The 19,788-nt window shown below is 44.0% G+C and overlaps 1 protein-coding gene across 3 annotated transcripts in view; it reads left to right on the forward strand.

Moving 5' to 3' along the window:
• Positions 1-301: 301 nt before the first annotated feature.
• Positions 302-19,788, forward strand: part of KIF20B (kinesin family member 20B) — an 86,241-nt gene continuing 66,754 nt past the window's right edge. For 2 of the 3 annotated variants that reach the window (XM_038409704.2, XM_043518234.1), the window contains exons 1-5: positions 457-655; positions 14,628-14,784; positions 15,618-15,704; positions 15,816-15,935; positions 16,167-16,305. In XM_038409704.2, coding sequence (XP_038265632.1) covers positions 14,629-14,784; positions 15,618-15,704; positions 15,816-15,935; positions 16,167-16,305 — 502 coding nt within the window. In that variant the 5' untranslated portion in view covers positions 457-655; position 14,628. Of the gene's footprint in view, positions 656-14,627; positions 14,785-15,617; positions 15,705-15,815; positions 15,936-16,166; positions 16,306-19,788 lie in introns of all 3 variants that reach the window. The other variant, XM_038409702.2, reaches the window with a different exon arrangement.

Genomic DNA, 19,788 nt, shown 5'->3' on the forward strand with positions numbered 1-19,788 from the left:
CCGTAGCTCACAAAAGCTTACGCTCAAATAAATGTGTTAGTCTCGAAGGTGCCACAAGTGCTCCTGCTCTTTTTACCGATACAGACTAACAGGGCTGCTACTCCGAAACACGCAGCTAATAACTGGTACCCTCATTCCAACCCTCCTGACCTGGCGTCCGCTCCGACCCAGCGCCCCCCTTTCCTACAGCAGGCAACCGGCCACCTAGCAGAACCCGGTTAAACAAATAACTCGCCCGCCCGCCCCATGGGCTCTCCCCTGCGCGGATCGAGCCAGCCTCCGCGGAGCCCTCGCACGGCGCCCTCCGGCAGAGGGACCCTTCCCTTTCCCCGGCCCCAAGTGAGGCAGCGCCCCCGCCTCTCCAGCCGCGACCGGGGGCGGCGCCTCCTTTCCACCCCTCCCCGGGCGGCGAGCCAGGCTGCAGTCCTGCCCCGGCACCACAAACATCCCAGCCGCACGCGCCTCCCCGCCCCCGCTCCCAGCCTGCCCTGGGCGGAGACGTCCCGCTTGCCCCTCAGCAGGACGTTGGCTCCCAGCCCGCCCCTGGCCTCCCATGGTGCTGTGCGGCACGGCGCGCCGCCATTGGGTGGATTTGAAAAGGGACCGCGGCGAGTCGGGCGGTGTTGCCGGCAGAGAGGTCTCGCGCCCGTCGCAGGTGAGCGCGGCCGCGGCGGCTAGAGCTGCACTGCGAGAGGCCGCTTCCTGGCTTCCCTTTCCCTGGACGCCGCCTCGGCTTCCCCCGTTTGCGCGCTGGGGAGCGTGAGCGGCGCGGCCCGGCCCGGGGTGGGAGTCGTGACCCTGGCATAGGCAGCCTGGGGCCGCCGGCCCTGGCTCCCAGCGCCCTCGGGGCTCCGGCATGCTGCGGTGTCCCGAGGCGCTGTAACAACGGCTGGGGCTGGGGGCTGGGGGCGCTGCTCCTGCAGGAGTTTCCTGAAGCAGGAATCCAGTGAGTTGCGGCCTTAGCTACACGAGGCTTATCTAGGGCCGACTTCTTGTTGTTGCTTGAGTGAGGGGCACGTTAACAAGCGTGATTTTTAAAATCTTCTGGTAAAGGATGGGTGGCTGACTTCTCTTCGCGTGTGCCTGGGCTGGTTATTGCCATGGGAACGTAGGAAAGCGATAGTAGGAAAACTCTCCCTTATCCATAGCAAGTGGGAATCTACAGGCTAAGTGCTATACCTTCCGCAGGCTTCAAGCGTGTCTTTGCAAAAAGTAACCGCCATGATTAGTAAGGACGACTTCCAGCCAAGTGTGAAAAGGGAAAGGGAGAGAAAGCATAGGCCTCCTCTATACTGGGGATTAGGCCTGGCTTCAGTTATTAGTGAAGCTGTTCTATTGGAAACCTGTGTGTCAGTGAGGAAAAATAGCAATGCACCAGAGGCTCTTACTAGGGTGAAATAGGGGAAAAGGTCACTAGTGCAAATTATAAGTTTCCTTGTCTATGCAAGGGACTTGCACTTCATGGGTTGTTGTCACTGACGTCGCATCTTTAACGGATTTGCCTTCAGTCTTCTGAGTGTCCCCTGTAGCATCGGTTCACAACCATTGTGGCTCCCTGGGGGACTGTGAGCAGGTTTCAGAGGAATCAGTGAAGCAGAGCTGGCATTAAAGTCACTGGGGCCCAGGGCAGAAAGCCAAAGCCTGAGGCCAGTCGTGGTGGGGTTGAAGCCTGAGCAACTTAGCTTTGCAGGGCTCCCTGTGGTGTGGGGCCACAGGCAATTGCCCTGCTTGCTACCCCTAATGTTGGCCCTAGATTTTATATGCAGAAAAACAGTTGTTGTGGCATGGGGGTGGGGGGGCGCTATGGAGTTTTTACAGCGGGGGGGCTCCGAAAGAAAAAGGTTGAGAACCCTGGTCCTATGGCCATGCCCACAGAGAGTTCCTATCTTGAGCTATTAATTGAATTTAAGGCACACTTGTCTGTCTTAATTAACAAATGTAGGGGATGTGAGAGCATAATTCTGAGACATCTAAAGCTCTTTTAAAATTTAAGATTTAAATCAAATAACATATCTATCAGTAATACCTATTGACCAGTTTTCAGAGTGCTCAAATAAATTTTAGTGTCTAAGGTGCTACAAGTAACTTCTTTTTACCTATTGACCAGTTAACTACCAATTTAAATAGAGTACTTGAATAAAACAGTTGTGCATTCTTTATTCTTATAATTGTAATGGACATGGCTTTGAGACTATCACAGCACAGGTATATTTCACTCCAGTAGTAGGTTTAGTTTTCAGGTTAGTAGGTGTTGTGTTATTGAAGCCTTGATAATACTTTAGGCCAAATTCTGCCTAGACTTTCACTCCATGCAACCCCATCCCCACATAGGCTGGACTGAGTAGGTAGAAGTTGACCGTTACTCTTGCATAGATCACTTCATCTGTAGCTCTTGAAATGTTTTATAAAGCTGGCCAAATATCTGTGTTTTACAGGCTTGTGGATGAGGAAGACTGAGGCTTGGTCCACGCTACAGAGTTAGGACCATGTAAGGCAGCTTACATTGACCCGATTATGTTGATGTATATACTATAGCCTTGCTCTCACTGATGTAAGTGCCCTACTACACCGACATAAAACACAAGAGGTGTAGCACTTATGTCAGTGTAGTTAAGATGACACAGTGTCCATGTAGACCAGTGGTACTCAACGGGTGGGCTGCATGTGGCCCAATTAGCACACATTTGCAGCCCAGCTGTGTGCTATAGGCTGCTCAGCTCACCCAGTGGAGTCTAGGGGTCTGCTTCTGGCCCCACTTTGTGGAGGGGGTCTCTGGGTGGGGGGTGCTGGGCTTAGAACAGAGGTGGGCAAACTACGGTTGGCCCGCGGGACCCTCTTGCCCTGCCCCTGAGCTCCTGGCCTGGGAGCTAACCCCACCTTTGCTGTTCTCCCCCTCCCCCACAGCCTCAGCTCATTGCGCCGCTGGCACAATGCTCTGGGCTGCGAGCTCCTGCCGGGTTGTGTGGTTGGTGTGGTGTGGTTGGCTCCAGACGGGCGGCATGGCTGCCTGTCCTGGTGCTCTGGGCGGTGCGGCTGTAGTGCTGCCAGCCACCGGCGCTCTCGGCAGTGTGATAAGGGGGCAGGGAGAAGCAGGAGGTTGGATAGAGGGCAGGGGAGTTTGGGGTGGGGGTCAGGATAGGAATCGGAGCAGTCAGAGGGCGGGGAACAGGGGTGTTGAATGGGGGCAGGGAACCTGGGGGCAGTCAGGAAGGGGGGGTTGGCAGTTGGGGCAGGCGTTCCAGGGGTATTCGGGACAGGGAGAAGGGTGGGTGGATGGGGCAGGAGTCCCCGGCAGCCATCGGGGGCAAGAAGCAGGGGGGGGGATGGGATAGGATGTGGGCCTGGGCCATACCTGGCTGTTTGGGGAAGTATAGCCTCCCCTAACCGGCCCTCCATACAATTTTGGAAACCCGATGTGGCCCACAGGCCAAAAAGTTTACCCGTGCCTGGCTTAGAGGATGGGGGTGGGTGGGACGGCTTTGTGGTTCTCTGCCTGTGGCCCGGGTAATGGCCCACAGTGATAAATAGGTTGAGAACCACTGATATAGACACTGCATTACTGACATTGGCTGTTGTCTGTCATTCTTGTCAGTTCCATAGCTCTGCTTTGCCAGTCTAGACTCCCAACTGGAGCTGTGAAATTGACAAGAAAGATTGCTAGGCTCGCTATTGTGAAATTGAGGCCAGCACCTGGCTCACAGCTGCATGCCTCCCCACAGCTCTCAGCTGGGTATAGGGCTCACAGCTGGAACTCCTGCCTCCCAGCCTGGAGTGATAGCCCCAGCTGTGACCCCACAGCAGGGAGTCTACCAGCCTCATCAATTTCACAGATTCAGCTATGAGCCCCCTCTTGAGCCTGAGGCAACTGAGAAATTGAAAAGAGAGGCTGGTAGGCTCCATGCTGTGAACCCTGCATCAGGCTCACAGCTCAGGTTGTCAACCCAGGGCAGAGGGGGGGCTCACATCTGGGCTCTCAGTTCCACACTGGGAGCCCAGCTGCCACCTGGGTGCTCAACCCCTCACTCTGCCCTTCTAAAATCAGTGCAAGCACTCCTGGTAAGGATGTGCACCACAGACAGAAGGAGGGTTATGTGAACATGAAATACTACAGTAAATACTCAAAAAGAAAAGGAGTACTTGTGGCACCTTAGAGACTAACACATTTATTAGAGCCTTGCATAATGACAGGTTTCAGAGTAGCAGCCGTGTTAGTCTGTATTCGCAAAAAGAAAAGGAGTACTTGTGGCACCTTAGAGACTAACAAATTTATTAGAGCATAAGCTTTCGTGAGCTACAGCTCACTTCATCGGATGCATTTGGTGGAAAAAACAGAGGAGAGATTTATATACACACACACACAGAGAACATGAAACAATGGGTTTATCATACACACTGTAAGGAGAGTGATCACTTAAGATAAGCCATCACCAGCAGCAGGGGGGGGGAAAGGAGGAAAACCTTTCATGGTGACAAGCAAGGTAGGCTAATTCCAGCAGTTAACAAGAAAATCAGAGGAACAGTGGGGGGTGGGGTGGGAGGGAGAAATACCATGGGGAAATAGTTTTACTTTGTGTAATGACTCATCCATTCCCAGTCTCTATTCAAGCCTAAGTTAATTGTATCCAGTTTGTAAATTAATTCCAATTCAGCAGTCTCTCGTTGGAGTCTGTTTTGGAAGCTTTTTTGTTGAAGGATAGCCACCCTCAGGTCTGTAATCGAGTGACCAGAGAGATTGAAGTGTTCTCCAACTGGTTTTTGAATGTTATAATTCTTGACGTCTGATTTGTGTCCATTCATTCTTTTACGTAGAGACTGTCCAGTTTGGCCGATATACATGGCAGAGGGGCATTGCTGGCACATGGCATATATCACATTGGTAGATGCGCAGGAGAACGAGCCTCTGATAGTGTGGCTGATGTGATTAGGCCCTATGATGGTATCCCCTGAATAGATATGTGGACAGAGTTGGCAACGGGCTTTGTTGCAAGGATAGGTTCCTGGGTTAGTGGTTCTGTTGTGTGGTGTGTGGTTGCTGTTGAGTATTTGCTTCAGATTGGGGGGGCTGTCTCCCAAGATCTGTGAGAGTGATGGGTCGTCCTTCAGGATAGGTTGTAGATCCTTGATGATGAGTTGGAGAGGTTTTAGTTGGGGGCTGAAGGTGATGGCTAGTGGCGTTCTGTTATTTTCTTTGTTGGGCCTGTCCTGTAGTAGGTGACTTCTGGGTACTCTTCTGGCTCTGTCAATCTGTTTCTTCACTTCAGCAGGTGGGTATTGTAGTTGTAGGAATGCATGATAGAGATCTTGTAGGTGTTTGTCTCTGTCTGAGGGGTTGGAGCAAATGCGGTTATATCGTAGAGCTTGGCTGTAGACAATGGATCGTGTGGTATGATCTGGATGAAAGCTAGAGGCATGTAGGTAGGAATAGCGGTCAGTAGGTTTCCGATATAGGGTGGTGTTTATGTGACCATCGCTTATTAGCACCGTAGAACAACTCTCTGACGTCATAATCAAAAAGGCTGACAAAGGAGGTGCTGTCGTCATCATGAATAGGTCGGAGTATGAACAAGAGGCTACTAGGCAGCTCTCCAACACCACTTTCTACAAGCCATTACCCTCTGATCCCACTGAGAGTTACCGAAAGAAACTACAGCATTTGCTCAAGAAACTCCCTGAAAAAGCACAAGAACAAATCCGCACAGACACACCCCTAGAACCCCGACCTGGGGTATTCTATCTGGTACCCAAGATCCATAAACCTGGAAATCCTGGACGTCCCATCATCTCAGGCATTGGCACCCTGACAGCCAGACAATCCTGCTATGTAGACTCCCTCCTCAGGCCCTTTGTTACCAGCACTCCCAGCTATCTTCGAGACACCACTGACTTCCTGAGGAAACTACAGTCCATTGGTGATCTTCCTAATAACACCATCTTAGCCACTATGGATGTAGAAGCCCTCTACACCAACATTCCACACAAAGATGGACTACGAGCTGTCAGGAACAGTATCCCCGATACTGTCACGGCTAACCTGGTGGCTGAACTTTGTGACTTTGTCCTCACCCATAACTATTTCACATTTGGGGACAATGTATACCTTCAAATCAGCGGCACTGCGATGGGTACCCGCATGGCCCCACAGTATGCCAACATTTTTATGGCTGACTTAGAACAACGCTTCCTCAGCTCTTGTCCCCTAATGCCCCAACTCTACTTGCGCTACATTGATGACATCTTCATCATCTGGACCCATGGAAAAGAAGCCCTTGAGGAATTCCACCATGATTTCAACAATTTCCATCCCACCGTCAACCTCAGCCTGGACCAGTCCACACAAGAGATCCACTTCCTGGACACTATGGTGCTAATAAGCGATGGTCACATAAACACCACCCTATATCGGAAACCTACTGACCGCTATTCCTACCTACATGCCTCTAGCTTTCATCCAGATCATACCACACGATCCATTGTCTACAGCCAAGCTCTACGATATAACCGCATTTGCTCCAACCCCTCAGACAGAGACAAACACCTACAAGATCTCTATCATGCATTCCTACAACTACAATACCCACCTGCTGAAGTGAGAAACAGATTGACAGAGCCAGAAGAGTACCCAGAAGTCACCTATTACAGGACAGGCCCAACAAAGAAAACAACAGAACGCCACTAGCCATCACCTTCAGCCCCCAACTAAAACCTCTCCAACGCATCATCAAGGATCTACAACCTATCCTGAAGGACGAGCCATCGCTCTCTCAGATCTTGGGAGACAGACCAGTCCTTGCTTACAGACAGCCCCCCAATCTGAAGCAAATACTCACCAGCAACCACACACACACCACACAACAGAACCACTAACCCAGGAACCTATCCTTGCAACAAAGCCCGTTGCCAACTCTATCCACATATCTATTCAGGGGATACCATCACAGGGCCTAATCACATCAGCCACACTATCAGAGGCTCGTTCACCTGCGCATCTACCAATGTGATATATGCAATCATGTGCCAGCAATGCCCCTCTGCCATGTACATTGGCCAAACTGGACAGTCTCTACGTAAAAGAATGAATGGACACAAATCAGACGTCAAGAATTATAACATTCAAAAACCAGTTGGAGAACACTTCAATCTCTCTGGTCACTCGATCACAGACCTAAGAGTGGCTATCCTTCAACAATAAAGCTTCAAAAACAGACTCCAACGAGAGACTGCTGAATTGGAATTAATTTGCAAACTGGATACAATTAACTTAGGCTTGAATAGAGACTGGGAATGGATGAGTCATTACACAAAGTAAAACTATTTCCCCATGTTGTTTTTCCCCCCCACCCCACCCCCCACTGTTCCTCAGATATTCTTGTTAACTGCTGGAATTAGCCTACCTTGCTTGTCGACATGAAAGCTTCCCCCCCCCCCCCCCCCCCCCCCCGCTGCTGGTGATGGCTTATCTTAAGTGATCACTCTCCTTATAGTGTGTATGATAAACCCATTGTTTCATGTTCTTTGTGTGTGTATATAAATCTCCCCTGTATTTTCCACCAAATGCATCCGATGAAGCGAGCTGTAGCTCACGAAAGCTTATGCTCTAATAAATGTGTTAGTCTCTAAGGTGCCACAAGTACTCCTTTTCTTTTTGCGAATACAGACTAACACAGCTGCTACTCTGAAACCTACAGTAAATACTGGAACAGTGCAGAGAAGGGCTGCTAGGATGATCCGAGGAATGGAGAACCTGCATTTCAAGAGGGAACTTAAGGAGCTTGACTTATTTACCTGACCAAATGAAGGCTGAGGGGAGATGCATCTGTGGGATAAACAGCACTGAGGGAGAGGAATTATTTAAGTGAAGCACCAGTTGTCAGGGTTCCCTCCCCACTCTGAACTCTGGGGTACAGATGTGGGGACCCACATGAAAGACCCCCTAAGCTTAATTCTACCAGTTTAGGTTAAAAACATCCCCAAGGCACAAATTCTTCCTTGTCCTTGGACAGTATTGCTGCCACCAATTTTATACAAAAACTCAGGAAAAGGACCACTTGGAGTTCCTGTTTCCCCAAAATATCCCCCCCAAACCCCTTCACCCCCTTTCCTGGGGAGGCTTGAGAATAATATACCAACCAAATAGGTAACCAAGGTGAGCACTAACCAGACCCTTGGTTTTTAGGACACTAAAAACCCATCAAATTCTTAAAAACAGAACTATTTTAAAGAAAAAAGTAAAGAAGCACCTCTGTAAAATCAGGATGGAAGGTAATTTTACAGGGTAATAAGATTTAAAAAGCAGAGGATTCTCCTCTAGGCAAAACTTTAAAATTACAAAAAAAAAAAAAAAAAAACAACCAGGAATAAACCTCCCTCTTAGCATAGGGAAAATTCACAAGCTAAAACAAAAGATAATCTAACGCCTTTCCTTGTCATTACTTATAACTTGTAATCTTAGATGCTTGTTTTAGGAGATGTTTTTCCTGCCCTGGTCTGTTTGTTCCAGAGAGAACAACAAAAGACCCCACAAACAAACCCCTCCACCACCCCTTCTTCCCTTATTGTTCCTTTTGGTCAGGTGTCAACCAGGTTATTTGAGCTTCTTAACCCCTTACAGGTAAAGGAGGGATTTTGTGCTACCCTTAGCTGTATGTTTATGATACAGTGTTGGCAAAAGAACAAAAAGATAAAAAATGGCCATCAACAAGCTTAGGCTTGAAATTAGATGACCGCTTCTAACTATCAGAAGAGTGAAACTTTCCAAGGGGAGCAGTGCGGGCGAAAAACCTAGCTGGTTTCAAGACTGAGCTTGATAAGTTTATGAAGGGGGTGGTCTGATGACAGGCCACCATTGTAGGAAATATCTTGTGATTGCTAGTAGCAAATATCCCCAGTGGATGGAGATGATGCTAGATGGGGAGGGCTCTGAGTTACTACAGAGAATTCTTTCCCAGGTGTGTGGTTGGTGGGTCTCAATCCTGGTCATGTGGGTATCTTTTCGTATTTGGGGTCAAGAAGGAATTTTCCCTGGATCAGCTTGTCAGAGACCCTCTGGGTTTTTTGCTTTCCTCTCCAGTGTGAGACAAGTTTCAGAGTAGCAGCCGTGTTAGTCGGTATTCGCAAAAAGAAAAGGAGTACTTGTGGCACCTTAGAGACTAACAAATTTATTAGAGCATAAGCTTTCGTGAGCTACAGCTCACTTCATCGGATGTAATGCATCCGATGAAGTGAGCTGTAGCTCACGAAAGCTTATGCTCTAATAAATTTGTTAGTCTCTAGTGTGAGACAAGGGTCACTTGCTGATTTGAACTAGAGAAAATGGTGGATTCTCTGTAAGTTGAAGTCTTTTAACTCAAGATTTGAGGACTTCAGTAACTCAGTCAGAGATTATGGACCTATTACAGAAGTGGGTGAGTGAGGTTGTGTAGCCTGCAATGTGCAGGAGGTCAGACTAAATGATCATGATAGTTCCTTCTGGCCTTTAAAGTCTGAGTCTTCTAGATGAACATACTGATGAATCACACGCTATGTCAATGCTACGAGCAATACAGTTGCAGTGCTGCAGCTATGCCACTGTAGTGCCATAATGTAGATGCTTTCTACAGGGATGGAAGGGTTTTTTCCTCTCAGTGTAGATAATCCATCTCTCTGAAATCACGCCTTACACACTATTATACAAAGATTATTACAGAATATGCCTTGTGAGGTATCATTTAAAAACAAACTCACTGATTAATATTTTTGTTTCAGAGTAGCAGCCGTGTTGGTCTGTATTCACAAAAAGAAAAGGAGGACTTGTGGCACCTTAGAGACTAACAAATTTATTTGAGCATAAGGTTTCGTTAGCTACAGCTCACTTCATCGGATGAAGTGCAGACGTGGTTGTCTGGCTCACTGCTCCCCAAAATGGACCCAGCTGAGGGGTCCTGTTCTCTGCACCTACCAGCTCTGGTTTAGACCACGTTCCTGTCGTCTAATAAACCTTCTGTTTTGCTGGCTGGCTGAGTCACGTCTGACTGCCAAGTTGGGGTGCAGGACCCTCTGGCTTCCCCAGGACCCTGCCTGGGCGGACTCACTGTGGGAAGCTCACGGAGGGGCAGAGGATGCTTAATGCTCTGAGGTCAGACTGTATGTCCTGAAGACAGTCTGCTCACAGAAAGACTTCCCCAGAGTCCAGACTGGCTTCGAAGGGAGCAGTTCCAGAGCATCGCCCAGGTACTCCGTGACAATGAAGTGAGCTGTAGCTCATGAAAGCTTATGCTCAAATAAATTTTAGTCTCTAAGGTACCACAAGTACTTCTTTTCTTTTTGCGAATATTTTTGTGAGACTTGTGTACACTGTGGGTATTGAGTTATGGATATGCTAAATTATTACTGAAGTGTGTTTAAACCAAGAATGTCAGAGGGGTTGTTAAACAGGTCTAGCCTCAGTAAAGTGGGTGTTTATCTCCATTTACATATAAGCTGTAAACAGGACCATCAAGACAGCAGGAGGAGGTGATGGAAGGAAACAGAGCAATTTGCATTTCAGCAAACACCAGCTGGGGGGGGGGAAGAACACATGGAGCTCCTGTCATCCCCAGACTCCATGTTGCCTTTCTCTCAGGTTCAGTAAACTTTACTTTTGAGGGGTAACCCGCAGAAGAATCCATTTTAAAAGTTTACTGATCTACAAAGACAGAGGGCTGAATCTTAAGTGATTTGAATCAGTATGCAATATTACTATATTTTGAAAGTGCATAAAGTTTTTTTTTCTGAAAGCTAGTGATTAATATCATTGTGAAATAGTGTTAATACATACATCTGAGGAAAAAATGTGTACTGAATGATATTTAAAGTTTAAAGTCAAGCACCAGTACTGTTGGAATTAAAGTGAATGTTAATTCCATATAATGTGGCAAGCTGGTGGGTTTTGGTGTCTTAAAGGAATAAACAAACCAATCTTATTATTTCTTTGAGCTGTCCAAGAGAGGGCTGGACATTACAGAGCACACAGTTTTAGGAAAAATCAGGACTTGAAGTGTGGACCAGGTCAAAGTTGTGTCCACTTAATTCCACAATTGACTGTAGAGTTTAGTGTACACCCTGGTTAAAACTGCTTTGATTTATACTTGGAGGTTGACCTCTGAAGTGGCAGAAACAGCTCAAAGAGACACTTGTCTGGATTTTGGGCAGTGTTGTTCTGAGATTCTGGACGTGTTAAAGGGCATATGTAGAAATGGCTAAATCTTCCACAATCCCAGTATCCTATCTTCCAACAGTGGCCAATGTGAGGTTCTTTGGAGGGAATGAACAGAACAGGGCAACTATCAAGTGATCCATTCCCAGCTTCTGGTAGTTAGTGGCTTAGCAGACCCAGAGCATGGAGTTGCATCTCTGATCATCTTGGCTAATGGACCTATGGACCTATTCTCCATGATCTTACCTAATTCTTCTTTTGAACTCAGTTATACTTTTGGCCTTCACAGCATCCCCTGGAAACGAGTTCTACAAGTTGATTGTATGTGTGAAGTACTTCCTTTTTGTTTTAAACCTGCTGCCTGTTAATGTCATTGCGTGATCCATGGTTCTTGTGGTGTTCGACGAATAAGGAAACGTTATCTACCCCACTTTGTCCACACCATTCTGATTTTCATAGACCTCTATATACTCCTGATGGCATTCTGCACCAAAAATAAAAATTCTGTGTACAATATTTTAAAATTCTGCAAATTTTATTTGTTAAATAAATGAAGCTCCAGCATGTCATTGGGGAACACAGGCCACTGGCTGCACAAAGGTTGGAGATCACTGTGCAGCTCCCCTTGGACCAAGGACTCAGTGGTGAGGCTGTGTCTGCTCCTCTGTGCTAGGTGCACCAGGTGTGGGCAGGCAGGCTCAGCAAGGATCCAAATGTGGAGGGGCATAGTGTGGGGGGATCCAGGTGTGGGTTGAGAGGGTTCTGTGTGGAGCAGTCTGGATGTAGGCAACTCAGTAGGGGATCCGGGTGTGTGGAGGATCTGGATGCATGGGGTTTGGGGCGGGGAGGGGTTTCTGGGTGCAATGGTAATTGGACTCTGCAGGGGTATCCAGATGAAGGAGGTTGAGGATCGGTGGGGGGGGTCAGAGCTCAGCAGGGGGATATAGGTGTGTGAGGAGGGTCCAGATGCATCTGGGTGCGAGCAGCTTATCAAGGTGGCCCGTGTGTGTGTGTGGGGGGGGGGGGGGGTTCTGAGTGCAGGTGGGGGGATTAGGCTTGGTGGGAGGGTGTGCATATTAGGGAGTCTGGATGCACAAGGGTTGGGCAGATGGGGGAGCAGCTCCCTGTACAGGGATCCCTCCCACTGCAGCTGAGAAGCGACAGGTGCAGGAAGTGGGGGAGCAAAAGGGGGAGTTTGTAGAGCTTCCTTCAGCCAAGGGAGAAATCTGGGAGTGGGTCTGACTTGGCCCCTAGATTCTGTGCAAGGAAGAGGAAGTCCCGTCCTCCCCAGCCCAGCTGGGAATAGCAGTTGAGCCCAGTGCAGGGTAGGAATCACCAGCCAGGTTTTCCCCAGTCCCGCTTCCTCCCCCACAGTGATTTACTTCTCTGCCGGTTGCCCTGAGCCCCCAAAACATACGGCTGGAGAGGGTTAGAAAGTCATGCTTCTGCAAGGAAGCAAAGAAATCTGTAGAGGACATAAATTCTGTGTATGCACAGTGGCAAAGAATTCCCCAAGGAGTACCTCTGATATCTCCCCGTGGAAATGTGATGACTAATCTTAATAGTCCTAGTCTTTTTAATTTCTCCTCATCTGAAGATGTACCATATCCCTAATCTCTTTTTGTTGACCTTCTCTGTATCTTTTCCAGTTGGAAATGGGAGACAGGGAGTGGATCACTTGATGATTACCTGTTCATTCTCTCTGGGGCACCAGGCATTGGTCACTGTCAGAAGACAGGATACTGGGCTAGATGAACCTTCAGTCTGATGCAGTATGGCCGTTCTAATTCTAATATCTTTTTTGAGATGGGGTAATCTGAACTCCACACCATATTCAAGGTGTTGGCTACCATGAATTTATGTAGTGGCATTATGATATTTACTGTCTTCGTATCTATCCCTTCCCTAATGGTTCCTAACATTATTAGCATTTTTTACTGACACTGCACATCGAGCAGATGTTTTCAGAGAACTAGCCATGATGTCTTCAAGATCTTTCTTGAGTGGTAACAGCTCATTTAGACCATTTTGTATGTATAGTTGGGGTTATGTTTTCCAGTGTGCGTTACTTTGCATTTATTAATATTGAATTTAATCTGCCATTTTATTGCCCAGTCACCCAGTTTTATGCAATTCTTTGGTAACTCTTCACAGTCAGCTTTGGACTTAACCATCTTGAGTAATTTTGTAACTGAAAATTTTGCCACCTCACAGTTTGCCCCTTTCTCCAGATCATTTATGAATATGATGAACTGCACTGGTCCTACTAAAGATCCCTGTGGGCCACTGCTATTTACCTGTCTCCATCCTGAAAACTGACCATTTATTCCTTCCCTTTGTTTACTGTTTTTTAACCAGTTACTGATCCAGGAGAGGATCTTCCTCCTTATCCCATGAGTGCTTACTTTGCTTAAGTGCCTTTTTTGAGGGACTTTGTCAAAGCTTTGAAAGTCCAAGTACGCTATCCACTGGATCACCTTTGTCCACTTTTTGTTTTGCCCCCTCCTCAAAGGATTCTGATTGGTGAGGCATGATTTTCCTTTACGAAAGCTATGTTGACTCTTCTCCCCTCCCCCCCCCAAAATCGTGTTCACTTATGTGTCTGGTAATTCTGTTCTTTACTGTAGCTTCAGCCAATTTTCCTCGTACTGGAGTTAGGCTTACTGGCTTGTAATTGCAAGGATCACCTCTGGAGAGTGTTTTTGGTTGTTTTGTTTAAATTGGTGTTCCATTAGCTATCCTCCAGTCATCTGGTACAGAAGCTGATTTTAAGTGATGGGTTACATACCATAGCTAATAATTCTGCAGTCTTATATTTGAATTCCTTCAGAACGCTTGGATGAGTCTCATCTGGTCCTGTGCCTTATTACTGTTTAGTTTTTATTAATTTGTTCCAAAATCACCTCTATTGATGCCTCAGTCTGGGACAGTTCCTCAGATTTGTCATCTAAAAAGAATGTCTCAGGTGTGGGAATCTCCCTCACATCCTCAGCAGAGAAAAGGTGATACAAAGAATTAATTTTAGCTTCTTCACAATAACCTTGTCTTCCTTGAGTGCTCCTTTAGCATCTCAATCATCCTGTGGCCCACTGATTGTTTGGCAGGCTTCTGCTCCTGATGTACTTAACATTATTTTTGCTGTTGCTCTTCAAATTCTTTTTTGGCCTGCCTAATTATACTTGATGGTGGGTGGTAGCATTGTTGTCAAGAGTCTGTATTCTTTTGAATGCTCTCCCTTCATCCTTCCAGGCTGGAGCTCCTCTTTAGCTAACATCTGAAAGTTTGTATGCACTTTTTGGGATGTTTTTTCTTCTTTTGCCCCAGCCTGTTGGAAACTGTATTTATGCGTCAAGTTTGAAAATAAATAATACATATAGAAATATAAACTTGTATTATGTTGGCTTCTCATGTCTTCAGGCATGCCATGCTGTTTGAATAGTTGGCTTTATTTTGGCAGAATGGAACCAGCTTTGGATAAAGCAACAATTATAAGACCATCCTATATTGCTAGTGTTGAGCTACCTCCAAGAATTGGGCCAGTAAATGTTGAGGACCTTAAAGCAGACCTCTCAGATGAATTTTCCCTTGTTTCGTCAAACTTGGATATAAGCCAGGTGAGAATGTTAAACAGTCTACTTCGTTAATTTTAAAAATGAAATTACTTAAATTGTGAAGCATCTATATGGCCTGTTCCTTTTAATGATAAAGCAAGCATATCCATACTTATGTATAAATAAAAAGGAAACCTTTTAAACTAGATGCTATAGTAATGAATTCCTGTATTTGTGCCTTGATAGTCCTGTCGTGTAGTTTGTGTTTTGTGTTAATCAAAAAGAGAGAGCCTCTTATATTTAGAGTAACTTCTGTCAGAGGCAGAGAAATTCAGAGACGTTATTTGTACATGTGTATTGACTAGCCTACTTGTTTTTCATCTTATTTTGAAGTTCTACTTTGTCACAGTCTATGTAGTTGAAAGCATCATTTTTGCTGGGTACTTTTGATGCCAACACAAAAAGTGATGATTATCAACAATAACTTGCAGGAAATGTTGGTAAAATCTATAGTCTCCTCCTGTCCTGCCTAGTAATGCAGAAATTAATTTCAAGATTCAAAGGATAATATGGGGTACGCTGGTGGCTTTTTTATTTTCAATTACTACTTGGCCTAAACTGTATAGCATATCTTTGTATGCTACACGAAGTCATTCTAAATATTTTATAGGGTTATTAAGGTGAATTTCTAGAAGGGCCAAAGCACTTGCAGCAATAAATGAATGAATTGTGATGGGGCGGGGCGGGCGGGGGGAAGGGACCTGAAATTAGAATTTAATATCTTACCGTGCAATTGTCAAACTAGAATATAAGCAATGCTATTAATTGAAGGTAATCTTTATTTATTTATTTATTTATTTTATTTTATTTTTATTTTTATTTTTGGGTTAATAAAGAGGAACAGCTTGGATTCCAAGGAACATATACAAGTTTGCCTTCGTATTAGGCCTTTCACAGCAACTGAAAAAGAGAATGAATCTCAGGTTTGGCTCTTTCTACATAAAATGGTCTTTTTTTACAGAATTGTTTTAGCTAAGATGCAACTATACAATTTTTCTCCTGAGCTTAAAAATCCAACTTTTTTCCTTTTACAGGACTGTGTTTCTATTCAAGACTCAACTAACATTATATTGAAAGGCCCTAAAAATTCCATGATCTGTCGGCTGAGTGAAAAAAATGTGGGGCAGATGGTGCAGAAATTCACTTTTTCACGAGTAAGCAGATGATACTTGAGACAAACTTCATTTTACAATGTGGAAACTTGTTGAATCTTGCCCTAAACAAGTTTTGGTTTTTTTTGTTTTTCATTCTTTTAAAATAGGGAACCTTTTATATACATTTAACTGATGAAAAGTGCCTAGATGCAAACAGCTCTTTCTTCCCCACCCCCAAAAGGTCCTTTTAAAACAACTGAAGGTCATAAACTGCCTCTTGCTAATGCTTAGGTATTTGGACCTGAAACAACTCAGGAAGAGTTCTTTGACGGTACTGTGAAACAACCAGTACAAGACTTCTTGGATGGACACAATCGTCTTATTTTCACTTATGGTGTGACAAATGCTGGAAAAACCTACACATTCCAAGGTACTACTAACATTTTCTTGAACCATGAAATTACAAAAATCTGTGTGTAGGCTTCTGAATTAGCCAAATGTTGTTCAAGTGCCTGAAGTTTTTTTTTTTGTTTTTGGCCTGTATATAAGCTTACCTCCATTACACACTTATTTGGACTTTGCAACTCTCCCGGAATGTACAATAAAACAACTTAACTGGTAATACCAACAAAAACACCTCTTTGTAATGGAGAAGCATACGTGTATAGTTCAAAATATAAGCAGACTATACACAAGTTAAACTGTGGGTGGTATACCTCCTCATAAGTTCAAGTAGCAGCTATCTATCTGCTGAAAGTGAATGTTGGCTTCAAATAGAGTAGTAGAAATTGATCATAATGAGCAGAAAACAGACATTTTCTGAAACTTGTTTGCACACCTGATTTGGGTGTGTGTATAAAATTAAATTTGTCACAAGCTGTTAAAGTTATAATTGACAATAATATCCTCCAACACAGAATGGATAAAGAGATTTAAAAAAAAATTTAGATTGGATTTTTTTATTTTGTTACTTAAATGATCTTTCTTTTTAGAAAGATTTCAGAGTAGCAGCCGTGTTAGTCTGTATTCGCAAAAAGAAAAGGAGTACTTGTGGCACCTTGGAGACTAACAAATTTATTAGAGCATAAGCTTTTGTGAGCTACAGCTCACTTCACTGAAGTGAGCTGTAGCTCACAAAAGCTTATGCTCTAATAAATTTGTTAGTCTCCAAGGTGCCACAAGTACTCCTTTTCTTTTTTAGAAAGAAAAAGCTTATTTAAACTGAATTTAATACAAAATATGTAAAGGCTTAAATTTTATTATCTCAATACATTTTAAATATAAATATGCTGAATCCATGGGACTATCAAAAAGTTTTGAATTAAAGGCTGCTTTTCTATTTAAAAAAATTTCTCTTCCCTCACGTCTCCTGTCCCTGGGTGCTGAAATCACACTATAGGCTGCACTCTGAAGAATCTTGTCCCTTCCCACAATATCCTGCTTTGACACTAGCGCTGCTCCTTGCTTTACCTCCTTTTCTTGCCAATAGTCTCAACCCAATATACTTGGGTAGAAGTTTAACTGCTGAAGATGCTACTGCTATGACATGGGTATCTAATAATCACCCATCGGTCATGCCAACCATAACAAATTTCAGGATTGGAGGTGAACCATTCAAGCAGTAAATCCTTGCAAAGTCACACCACTGAATTGAAGGAAGTCCCAGCTAAGCACCTGGAACCAGAGTTTAATTGCTAATCCAACTTTTGAAAACAGTAGCCTTTTTTGCAGGCACAGAGAATATCTTCATTATTTGGACTAATTTATTTAAAGTTGAGATATTGATGGAGTTGAAAAAGCAGAAAAACTTGTCTTTGTTCTTCCAGTTCATGAATGAAAACAAGGAGGGAGGAGATGGGAGGTCGTTTTCAAGAGACCTAGACAAGTAGGAACTGTAGCTCCAGTCACTTTCACTTAAGCATGTTTGAAAAATTTACCAGGCTGACCTGACACTTAGTTTAATTCACTGACTACAGTTAATCCCTCTACTGATAAATCTTCAATACATCATTTAATCATAAATGTGGAACGTGTCTTGATAAGAGAAGTATGTATGTAAAACATTTCAGGTTTTGTTTAATAAAAACTTATATGTTGTTTTGTTTAAATTCTATTTTCCAGCCTAATGTGGCTTGACACAAATGAGTAAAATGTTAATTAGATTAATAAGCAATACATCATTCACTAGTTTCTAACATACTAAAATGTATAGTTAATAAGAATCTGAAAATATTAGGCTTTTATAATGACTTAAATGTGTATATAGTTTACCAGCCTAGGTTGCAAAAAGATGCAAATCTCATGTAAAGGTGCAATTTATTTGTGAATCAACATGTTTTAATGGTTATAATAAGCAATAAGAGTGCACTTTTTTAGAAAATTAACTGAAGTACAAATGGAAAAGCTGATTACAATCGATTATTTAAATCAAAGCTTTCCACTTGATTTAAATTTTCTAGATTTTAAATCAATCTATGCTGCTCCAATGTGCAGTATTTTTGTACTATTAACAATTGTAATCATTGCAGACCTGCAGATGTCATCCTTCCTTTAGTTCCAGAAATTTTCCTATAAAAGGAAGGAAAATAGGACATACCTAGTCTTGTGTGAATTCAATCGGATCATAATTAACAAAACTGTGGCTGCTGTAGTAGGTGTTAATTATCCAGAAATACCAGTTAGAGTGACAACACTATTCTGATTGATCTTCTTGTGCTATGTGAAATTGATTTTTTTATTGATACAATTAACCAATTGCTTTATTAGCAGTAATAACCTTTTTTATGGGTTACTGCCTGAAGAACTGGTGATGGGTTATGGTTAATGAGCACTGGCAACTCTTCCAGATGGCCATTAATCTCAGGAATTGCTCTTGTTCAAATAAGTAACAATTGATTTCAGGATTTCTAATATCGAATAGATTACCTCAAAGTTGCAAAAAGTTTAGCAGTGTTAACACGGGAGAGAAATTATCTTATGTATTGTGGTGTTTCCAAAAAGCTGTGAAATATAGCAAAGCTCTCAATTCAAAGCAGTAAAGTGTATGAGACTGGCAGATAATATGAAAAGTACACCAAATTTAATTCATTGAAATCACTTTTTTTTAACTTTACTTACAAGTAACAGAAGAACCAGAGAAAAGCCTTTTTCGTTTTGAACTGTGTACTTAGTGTGTAGTATTTTCTCAATAGTTAGCTTAATGGTTTCCCTCAGTGGAGTTAGCTAGCTTTTACTGGTGTTTGTGAGGGTCTTTCCAACAGCAACAGGGGGACAATTGTATTTTTTTTTTTTTTTTTTTTTTCTAAAAAGAAGAAAAAACACAATGCTGGAGGTGGGATGGAGAATGGGGACAGGTATGATATCAAAATTCTTTTAAACTGGCTAGATTTCAAGTTAATGATTATCCTTATAGGTAACCACTCCCTTGTAATATCCCAATGAGCAGTAGCCCCAATAAAGCCTTTTGGTATCACCACCACTACTTTATACTGAGTTGGGCTGCCAGCACCAGAGACACAGTTGCTAGAGTAATGCTGCGCTTTATGCTTTTTAAAAGAAAGTGTATTTAAAATGACAGTGTGACATACTATACCTTAGGGGAGCATCTTGTAACCCCCATATTCCTCATTTTTATATAATTGTATTCTTGCATATAAAGCATATCTTGTAAGGCATCAGGGAAAGGTTATGATCTGCTGAAGGTAATTCTCTATATGAATATTATTAATGCATATGAAGTTATGAGAATTGTGTTGTATGGTTGTCACTAAAACATGCTGTAAATTGGGGAATCAGACAGATATTAGCTCCCCAGAGGCAACAGCAAGGAAACTAACCAACACCCAGGTGTGGTTTCAAACCACCTGTCGTCAACAATTGTCCAGCAAGGGAGCTACAATTCAATGACTCACTT

This window comes from Dermochelys coriacea, chromosome 7 (genome assembly GCF_009764565.3).
Source record: "Dermochelys coriacea isolate rDerCor1 chromosome 7, rDerCor1.pri.v4, whole genome shotgun sequence".
In the NCBI taxonomy this organism is placed as follows: Eukaryota; Metazoa; Chordata; order Testudines; family Dermochelyidae; genus Dermochelys; species Dermochelys coriacea.